This window comes from Hordeum vulgare, chromosome 6H, assembly GCF_904849725.1.
Source record: "Hordeum vulgare subsp. vulgare chromosome 6H, MorexV3_pseudomolecules_assembly, whole genome shotgun sequence".
NCBI lineage: Eukaryota > Viridiplantae > Streptophyta > Magnoliopsida > Poales > Poaceae > Hordeum > Hordeum vulgare.
In genome coordinates, this window is record NC_058523.1 from 513,004,110 (window position 1) to 513,013,908 (window position 9,799).

The 9,799-nt window shown below is 44.5% G+C and overlaps 2 protein-coding genes across 2 annotated transcripts; one reads left to right on the plus strand and one right to left on the minus strand.

The window, feature by feature from the left end:
* The first annotated feature begins 279 nt into the window (after positions 1-279).
* LOC123402412 (dnaJ homolog subfamily B member 3) lies at positions 280-2,519 on the plus strand. Its single transcript, XM_045096336.1, has 5 exons — positions 280-529; positions 753-830; positions 1,090-1,165; positions 2,037-2,110; positions 2,191-2,519. The coding sequence occupies exons 1-5, from the start codon at positions 434-436 to the stop codon at positions 2,260-2,262; spliced, it is 396 nt and encodes a 131-aa protein (XP_044952271.1). The 5' UTR covers positions 280-433; the 3' UTR covers positions 2,263-2,519.
* Positions 2,520-3,259: 740 nt separating this feature from the next.
* LOC123402411 lies at positions 3,260-5,331 on the minus strand. Its single transcript, XM_045096335.1, has 4 exons — positions 4,787-5,331; positions 3,735-3,839; positions 3,572-3,643; positions 3,260-3,492 (listed from the first exon to the last, which is right to left on the minus strand). Exons 1-4 carry the CDS (start codon positions 5,147-5,149, stop codon positions 3,436-3,438), a joined length of 597 nt encoding a protein of 198 aa, XP_044952270.1. The 5' UTR covers positions 5,150-5,331; the 3' UTR covers positions 3,260-3,435.
* Between the last annotated feature and the right edge of the window lie 4,468 nt (positions 5,332-9,799).

Genomic DNA, 9,799 nt, shown 5'->3' on the forward strand with positions numbered 1-9,799 from the left:
AACAACATATTTAGACCCTTGATTAAGTAATTGAACGCTGAGATTGTAATTTGAATCTTCCCTCTCGTGCTTTTATTAGTAGAGATGTGAAAACGACCAGATTACCTTGAACATGGGCTCAATCCACATGGGTGATGACTGGTATCCACATGCCATGGTAGGCCCTCGAAGGCCCAACTAACTCCTGGTGAGCCACGTCGGGCGTGTCAAATTCTGCTCCAGTCTCTCCCAACGAAAATCACAAGGAGACAACGAAAAGAAAAAAGAAAATCTAGAACCTTCCCTTCCCTGGCTGCGGCGAGCCCACGAAATCCAACGACCGCCAGACCGCCACGGCCATCCCGGCAGGAAGGAAGGAAGGAGCCCGGGAATCCACACCCGCGAGCAGCCGCGGCGAAGGGAATCCCCGCGAGGGGAGAGGCCGGGCGAGGGAATGTTGTGGGAGTGGGATGACGGCGACGAGGCGGCGCGGACGGGCGACGAGGTCCCCGTCGATTTCGACTTCTTCTCCTTCTTCGCCAAGCCCAAGGTGAAGGACCGCCTCTCCCCCTTCGATTCGTCCGCCGGCTTGCTCCCCCCCCCCCCCCAGGGCAGGCCAGGCAAACCCCCGGCCATCCCCGCGTTTGGGTTGTTGGATTTTACGATTTATTAGGGGGGCGGATCGTGTTCATGGAAATGCTGTTGCTGGCAATTGAGCCCCTTTCCTTTTTCCTGCTGGGTAAAGTTTCTTACGGCGAAATTTGCGCGTGCAGGATTACTACAAGATACTGGAAGTTGATTATGACGCGTCGGAGGAGACAATCAGGTCGAGCTACATCCGTCTCGCGCTGGTCAGTGTTTTCCCCAGCACACTGATCTGCCTGTTTTCCCCGTCTTAAAGCGCAGTCTGAATTCTGCGATTGAAATCGTTACCTGAAACTGTATCTATGCCGGTAGTCACAATCTCAATAAGGAACTGTAACCTAGAAACACTGCATATTTATTTTGCTCATGCAACTGCTGGTAGGTTTCTATTAGTAAATTTTATTACCTTTGTATTTTGCGTTGACGCTTTCGTATTAGTTACCAGTTTACAATATTCTACTGTAGAAATGGCACCCTGACAAGAAACAAGATGAAGAAAAGGCAACCTCCAGATTTCAGGACATTAATGAGGCGTACCAAGGTGAGCTTTGTTAGTTGATAAGTTATTCAGCATCCTCATGTTTAACTCTGAGAATCTACATAATATTTTTATCTTGTTTTTAAACATTTTGTCATGATGTGCTAGCAGCATATCATCTAATCACTTCAGTTTTTCTCTTTGCTTGCTTCTAATATTCCAGATTTGTTATGAACATAGCAAATGTGATAGAGTGCACTAATGTGCAATAGTTCATCTAAGAGTAATCCTTAACATTGCATTAGACTACATGGGCAGTTCATCTGGTCCCTGTATAATTTAGACGCTGCTGAACTACCCTGAATTTTGCGGTACCTGGCGGAGTTTTAAAACATGACTACCACAAGACTAAGAATAATACCTTTCGTGAGTTAGAAGATTCCAAGCATGGTTTCAAATTGCGATAAATGTGTTTACACTTGCTTGGGGCACATCATCCTGTGTTAAATCGGTGAAAGGTGTTTTGTTAGCAAACCTCTTGGAGCTCATGTATATCCATTTGGGATAAGTCACTCATTGCCTCGTGCAAACAGGCCATGAAACTATGCACTTAAATCATACTAAGAAACTAGCGGAAGCATGATTTATTCATCACATTTGAGCCAGACTTGTTGCACACCTCACCTTGAACGTCTAGGTCACATGCATTAGTAGGAATAGCTGGCCATCGTTTGTTGAGCAGTGGGTAATGTAGTTTTTTGCAGTTTTGAACCGACTGTCAAAACACGTTTCTTATTAACCCATTTTTTTTTGTCTAAAGAACGTTCTTTCATGATTCATCTGCTTTAGCCTTCTATCTAGAAACCGAGACAAACAATGATTAATTGATGATACGTCAGGTGCTTTCATTCATGACATCTTTTGTTTTTGTCAGTTCTCAGCAATCCAGCAAAACGGCAGGAGTATGATAAGAAAGGTGTTCTGTACGTTCAGGATCAGAATGCAGCGGTCAGTGCCCCTCCCCACCTCCCACACACCTACCTGATCACACGCAATATCTTCTCATGGCATTTGTTTTTTACTTTCAGGATTATCTGAACCGGCACAAGGGTTTAATACTTACTTGCAATGGCCTTGGTGTAAGGTACTCGGTGTGGTGAGCTTTCTCAGGGGTACCAGGGTCTGCGTCTATGTGCGGTCTTGGATGATGTGTGTAGTTGTAAAATCCCATCTAGTTCACAAAGTTTAGCACGGTACTACCATCTGATGGGGCCTTAGAGTTTCATCCTACAACAGACATGATTTATATTTGTTGATTGTCTGTTGTAGGTTGCAAGAGGCATAGATGCCCTATGTTGCACATTGCCCCTGAAACACTGTCCCCATCCTATGAAATGAAAGCATCTGTGTTAATGAATGCCTTGTCATTTTACGCATAGCATTGTGTGTCGTTGGATGTCAGAAAATGCTTACTGTTTACTCACCCAGAACTTCATCTTCCTTCACAAGGGCACAATAAATACGGTTATGGCCTCAGCATCAGTATTTTCCTTTTAGCTTGTCTTATTGGAGTGACAATTGGTCGCAAAGCAGCTTATTAAATATCTCGTGCTTGGCGAGGTGCTCAGCAAAATAGACCAGTTTTTTCTTACCTTATAGGATGACATTGGTGCTTACATTTTGAAGCTTGAGTGCTTGATTAGGCACCAATGGCTGACGAAGTGGTTAACATTTAACTTCTACTGTTGTGCATAAGCACATGTTAAGAGTGAATCCGTTTGATAAACTATGTAAGCACCAACTTGGAGATGGCTAAGCAACGGAGCAGGTGAAATTTGTAAGGTGTTTGGTCTCGTTTTAAACACACATACATATAGGCACCTTGTGTAGGCCATTCACCTCCAGAAATCTAGAGGCTGTTTGCATGATTTGGTCAACTTTGTGGAAATATACCTCATTTTTTACATCGGAATTTTGCCAACAGATTTGGAGGGTTAACACTGTAGATGACTCTGATCTTGCCAATATAATTAGAAGAAACGGAATTGCTGTGGTGAATTAGATAGTCGATCAAACCTTTTGGCATTTTAATTTCAAAATTTAGCGCTTGTAGTCAGGATTATGAACACTGGGTCGAGTAAGAACAATCAGAAAGACTTGAGCAAGCACGCTACTAGTAAAACTCAGATGTCTCATTACAGTTGATGAGAGGAAACAGCTTACAACACAACTTGTTTCTTTCTTTCAGCAACAGTTGAAAAAAGAAGGAAGGCCTAAAATAACAAGCTGGCTGTAAAGCCTAAACGTATGCTAAAACATCCTTCTTCCCCTGCTCAAATGATCATATCTTTCAGATCTTCAAATTTCGCAAACAGTTCGTCTCTGCTTTCCTGCATATAGTGAAGGCCGGTCATTAAGCGCACACGCCAGGCATGATGCTTGCTCTGTAATGATAGTTGGAAACCATACCTTGAAGAGGAGATACCGTGTGACGAACCAGACTGAGTAGCCAGTTCCTATGATTTCCAGCACATTCGGAAGCTGCAACAAGTGATTCGTGTGGTTTATCATACGTGGAGCAGTAGGTTTTTAAGTGCGCACGGATCTATTCAGTGACGGCATAACCACATACCAGGGGAACAGAATCAATCGCAGATATGATTTTAGATAGAATCAACAGAACAATCAAAGCACCACCTCCGAGGAGGACATAAGTGGGTGTCACTTCGATGTCCAGCTGAAATGAGCAAGCCCAAAGTGAGTGTGACTCTGTGAGCAACAGATAGCAATCAACTGGTCCAAGACTGCAAAATGTATTCAGGAACAAACAGAGGTACATAATATCCTTATAAGTTCAAAATCTGGAAAGTAGAAATTTGAGGTTAATGTGATGCATATACTCTTTTCTAGGGTTTGATACATAGTCTGGCTTCATTTGAGCAACATAATTAAGTTATTTTGTGTGGCATCTGATTAACACAGTGCAACTTCATGGCCGTTTGTGTAAATGGAGCTCTAGATCTTGGCATATCCTGCAGTAGATCCTAACCGCCCAGCCTAGCAATCCTCACATTTGCATTTGCAAGTTGGTTGGCAGAACCATTTTTTGCACAGCCATGTCACACTGTTGCTGTTCTTGATTTCACTTCAACAGCCACACTGAGATCTACCATAAGCTTGAACAGCGATGCTGTCATAAGAGTCAGGAAAATTGGATTCTTCACTGGTTGGTTTGCCATTTTTTTTATGTTATACTCTATTGGCTCTTTCATGTCACTGCTATTGACATTCCGACTCAAGTATGGCATATGATCCATCTCATAAAAAACGTGTAAATATTTATCCTGCTAAAAAAGCATCATTTATTTTTCTGCATCAGTAGGCGCACTAACACTAATTCAGCTTGATGCAAAAAAGAGAACAGTGTTTCAGTTTTAGACAATCTAAGGCAATTGCCGTTGTATTCAAGGCATTCAAGGCGGGCATCCAATTGCAATCGTTAACAGATAGGATCTGGTTAACAGATATGAATTCTGCGTAAGTCAGTGTATCTTGGTCACCTAAAGGTCTGGTATAACTCCCTGGTCTTGTGTTCTCTGAACAGATAGGATCTCCTCGGAAGCTAGTAGTAGAAAGCAGAGCAGCGAACGAGCAGAGAAGAGTGAGCTTTCAGCGCGGCACTACCTTGCTCAGTACGTCGTCCACGCCGCCGCCGCCCTCCTCAGGCTCCCCCGGCGGCGACACCGGCGCATCTTCCACCGTCACCTCCACAAACCCGCCGCTTCCACCGGAGGGCTCCCCGCCCTTCTCCTCCCCGGCTGGCGCGTCGGGCTTGTCCGTGACGACGGTGGTGGTGGTGGTGGCGGCGGACCCCGACGCCGGCTCCTCGGACGGCACCGGGTCGGGCCTGGTCGGCGTGGCGGAGCGGCAGCGCCAGCCTCGTCGTGCCGGGGCGCTGAAGGCCACGGAGCGGGTGGGCGGCCGGCGGTGGACGCGGGCCGAGGATAAGGGTGCGTAGGCGGCGGCGGTGGAGACGAGGGCCTCCATCCTTTCCTCTCTCTCCCTGCTGCTTTTTTGCTTTCTTTTCTGTGGAGGCCGACCGGCTGGCTGGGGTTTGAGGTTTTGGTTGAGCCGCGGGGAGGATGAGGGGGAAGTGGTGGGATGGATGGCCGCCTCGCTGTCGCACCGATGTGTGCTCCACGCTGACAGTGTGCACTGTGCAGTGCAGTGCAGTGCCGGTGCTGCCGTGCTGGTTTGTCTTTGCCGTTGGAACGCAAGAGGCGTCGCTTTTCTCGGCCCCGCGCCCGTGATTCTCCGCTGCGCTCTTTGGCTTTGGCGGGTCGCATCTCATCTCCAGCTCTTTTTCTCCGTTTTTTTGCTTTTGGAAATTAATGATGGTTGTGGCGGAGCCCTCTGGAATATACCGGCATTTATTGTGCTAGAATACAATTGGCGTGAATAGTTGTTCCGCTACAGTCTACAGGTGGAACGTCCTGGTTCTTTGTTCCTTCGCTTGGTTAAATGAGTTGCGACACAAACTAATAGTACGTCCGTCACGGTTTAAAAGACACGGTTAAATTTACATGTATTTTTATAATAGACAAGGTTTAAGACGCATTGCATTTACTCCTAACATCTAATTAGTATTCCGTTGTATTAATTTTTGTATGCATGCGTAGTGTGAATACTATTTTTTAATTCATTTCACAGCCAATAACCATCTACATTCTAGAGAATTTTCATGCACGCCTTCTAAACCGTGACGGAAGGAGTAACATGGTTCACATGTCTTGGTAAATCATCTATCTTGCCAGATCTAATATACTCCCTCCTTTTTGGTTTCTCGGACCCATCTTCAAAATTTTAGATTTTTATTATATTAGGTTCATTTTGAGTCTAGTTGAGTTAAAGTGTTTTGAGTTTCACGCATATTTAATTTATAAAGAAGAAAAAAAATAGTGGCTATGCATGTATCTTTTTTATATGCATCATACAAGTTCAATGGAAGAAAGGATGCTACATTTATTGCCCTCGGAAATTGAATATGTGAAAAACATTTTATTGATTAGTTAGAACTATTGTCATCCATTCACAATTCACCTTGGTTGATGATATTTCAGATTTAAGCCCTATAAATCGAAATGGAGGGAGTATGACATCAACATGAGTTTTTTTAACTTAAAAATGTTTTATCTTTTAAATAAAAAATTTAACTAAAAAACCGTTTTGATCATTAAATTCGTTTCGACGAGATCTTCAAAACAAGATCTCATATTAATATGTTTCGATGATATTTCTTTTGGATCAAAAGTTGTCATAATGTTTACACTGAAATTACTATAATGTTTAAAATAAAGTTGCCACGACATGTTTCATCTTGTTTTTTTATTTTAGGTTTAAAGCTATCAATATTTCAATTACTTTTTATGGTATTTTTTATTATTTGACCATGGTAAATTTTAGTAATTAACCATGACAAATTCAATTCATGGATCATGACAATTTTTAGTAATTCATCATGGCAAATTGAGTTTATAGATCATGGCAATTTTAGTATTTGGTAATATCAATTCTACTATGTTGAACATGGAAAATATTTTTTATGAACCATGGCAAATTTGAGTGCATATCATGAAAAATTTAAGTAATTCACCATGGCAATTCTAGTTTATTGTTCATGGCAAATTTTAGCCATTGATCAAGCATTTTTAAAGTAACCGGAGACATATCTATTGTTATTTATGAACCATGACAAATTTAATTCATGGATCATGGCAAAATTTAGTAATTCATCATGGCAAGTTTAGTTTCTTAATTCTTTTTTATAACATGTTAAAATTTACTTTAAACATAAAAGAAAACGTAGTTGAAATATATCATGGCAACTTTAATATAATCATAATGGCAATTTATGCGCAATAGACATGGCAAGTTTTTAACTCAAAAAAGTCGTAGAAACATGTCGATATGAGATCTAGTTTCAACGATCTCGTGACGGCGGATTTAATGGTGAAAATGTTTTTTAAATCTGAATTTTCATTTAAGAGATAAAACATTTTAAGATTTTAAGAATTAAAAGATTCCCGCTGACATCATGTGTTTCTGTCCTAGTTGACATGCATTTTTGAGAAATAAAAATGTTGACGTGTCATAATGGGTCGCTAGAAGGGCGTTTAGCCCGACCACTTTTAGCCCACACATGTGAGCGGAATTGATTTATGTCACACGTGTGGCATTTATAAGGGTCCAAATAATTATGTGCCATAGGTTTTTTTTGTCGACGCGTTCACCTTGTTGGGTAGTATCAATTCATGTTGACAAAATCAAGTAATCAAACCCGTTTAAGGCCAACTCCAACGCGTGACCCCATTTGGTCCGTCCATGTGTGTTTAGGTCAAAATGGACAAATGGCATGGCAAGACAAAAAACTGTTTGTCCCGTATCCACCTCAACCTAAATTTGACGTAAATTTGAGACGAATTTTTGTTCAGATGAAAGCGCATGCGGCACTTCATCGTCCACCCCCGAAACCGCATGACAGGTGCCCAGTGAACTTGTCACGTCCTTTTTAATGGCAAGTCGTGGACTGCCAATTCACTTCCATATCCTTCTATGACCTTGTGACAGTCCGAGACCGACGCCCCAGAAGATTCCCCCTTTATTCCGTTTTCGTCGTGTGGTTATTTTAATTTGTTGCATCATCATCGCATCATGCGCATCATCTGCATTGCATCGGCATCTCCGTGCCGTCAGTTTTCAAAACTTGCATCCGATGTTAGATGCCGTTTCTCGTCGTTGTCCGTTCTGAGCCCGACCGCACACGCACGCGCCCGCGGCACCGTCGAATCCATGTTTTAAAAAGTGTGCGTAAAACTTTCTCTGATCGAGGTGAAACTTGGCATGCGGTCGTGATTAGTTATAGGTAGGCCGCCTGTCGAATTTCGTCGCGATCGGAGACCGTCTGGTACCCGAACGGTCGACCGTAGCGGCACCGAATTCGGTCTATCGTCGGACGTTTTTCGGTGTTTTAAAATCGCGTTGCCGCACCGCACCGTTTCCCTCTCTTCCCCTGCTAGCCTACTCTACACGTTCACTTAGCCGACCCCGCGTTCGAGTTCGTACGATTTCGATCGCGTGGGCGAAAACGGGGCCGGATTCGGATAACCCTAGCCTCCCATTTGTTTATATATAGATCCTCCTATTATTTAGACAGCAAACCCTAGCTGCCTCGATTTCCGTGCTCCCCCAACCAGCCGCCGCCACCGTGTCGTGCATGTCTCCCACCTCCCGCAGCCCACAGCAGCCCAGATTGGGGCCCGCCTAGGCCCGACCGAGCCCAAATCGCCCCGCAGCCGCCGCCAGGACCCGAGGTCCCTCCCCATGGAGCCCCTGCCCGAGGCAGCAGCTTCTCCTGCCGCTCGCCGGCGCCCCACCTCTCGCCGGAGCGCCTCCCGCTGCCGGCCAGGTCGTCCCTCGCCCATTCCTCTCTGCCCTTTCCCCCATCTCCCTCGTCTCACCTCCCTCTCTCGTTCATGGCACTGGCAGGAGCACCATGGATTCGAGCGCCCCAAGTCGTGGTACCATTGCAAAGCTCGCCACACCGGAATTTGGGTGGTGCCGCCCGGATCCGCCGGCCCCCACCGCCGCCATCTCGGTCCAGGCCGGACCGAGGCCCTCTGCCAGCCGCCGCCGCCGCCTCGCCTCTGCCCTGGAGGGGCACGAGGAGGACGAGACGCCCTAGGCAGGCCACCAACCCCGTGCGTGGGCCGATTCCCTCCTCCCAGATCGAGCCGACCCAAGAGGCCTTTGGCCCAAGGTGAGCCTCCCTTGCCCCTGTTCCCTATTCCTCGCCCAAGCACCCGATAGCTATGTTGCGCCACTGATTAGGCCCGTTAGTAATTTAGTAATTTCGGAATTAATATAAATTCCAGAAAATAGACATATTAGATCGACCGTATCTTTTAAACCTTAAGTCGGAACGAGGCGTATTGTATATGGATTTCGTGTAGTTTTGCGCATAGAACGTGCTTTCACAACTTGCATATTTATTTGACGTTGTTTGACGTGTCGTATGCATAGATTAACGTGCTGTTCTAATAGGATAGTGCCCGCATTTATTTACCGCGCGTGTTCGAATTGCTCGGATGCCGTAGTATAAATGCCCATGTTTTAAGAACCATTATTCCATGTATTTTAGAGCGGTCATTGGTATTTTTGCGTGTAGGGATTGCCGCTAGTTTATTTTCCCGTGTATAGGTTATCTTCTCGCATTTACGTGTGGCAATATTTTTGTTGCGCAACCCCACATGTTTTATATGTTTTCGGGGTAGAAAAATCCATGGGATATTTTGCCGTGATGCCCTTTTGTTTAATTCGTAGGATTTATTCCGTGCTTTGTTTGAAGGAGTTGTCAACTAGAGAGTTGATCTTGGATGTTTTCTCTAGCCCCTGGTATTTTTAGTTGCAATAGAAATGCATGTTTAGGTGTGGTTTGCTTGCTCTCAAGTTGCTAGAAATAGTGCTGATTTGGAGGTGCTGAAATATTTCTAATCTGGAATCTGTTATTTTTGTTGCTGTCTTGTCTTGCTTGTATCTTGTGATCTGTAGCTCTTTTGAGGTTGGTCCAATGGAGTAAGTTGTAGTCCTTGTGTTTCTCTAGCATGATGTGAATTTTCATGCCATTTGGGGACCTGTAGC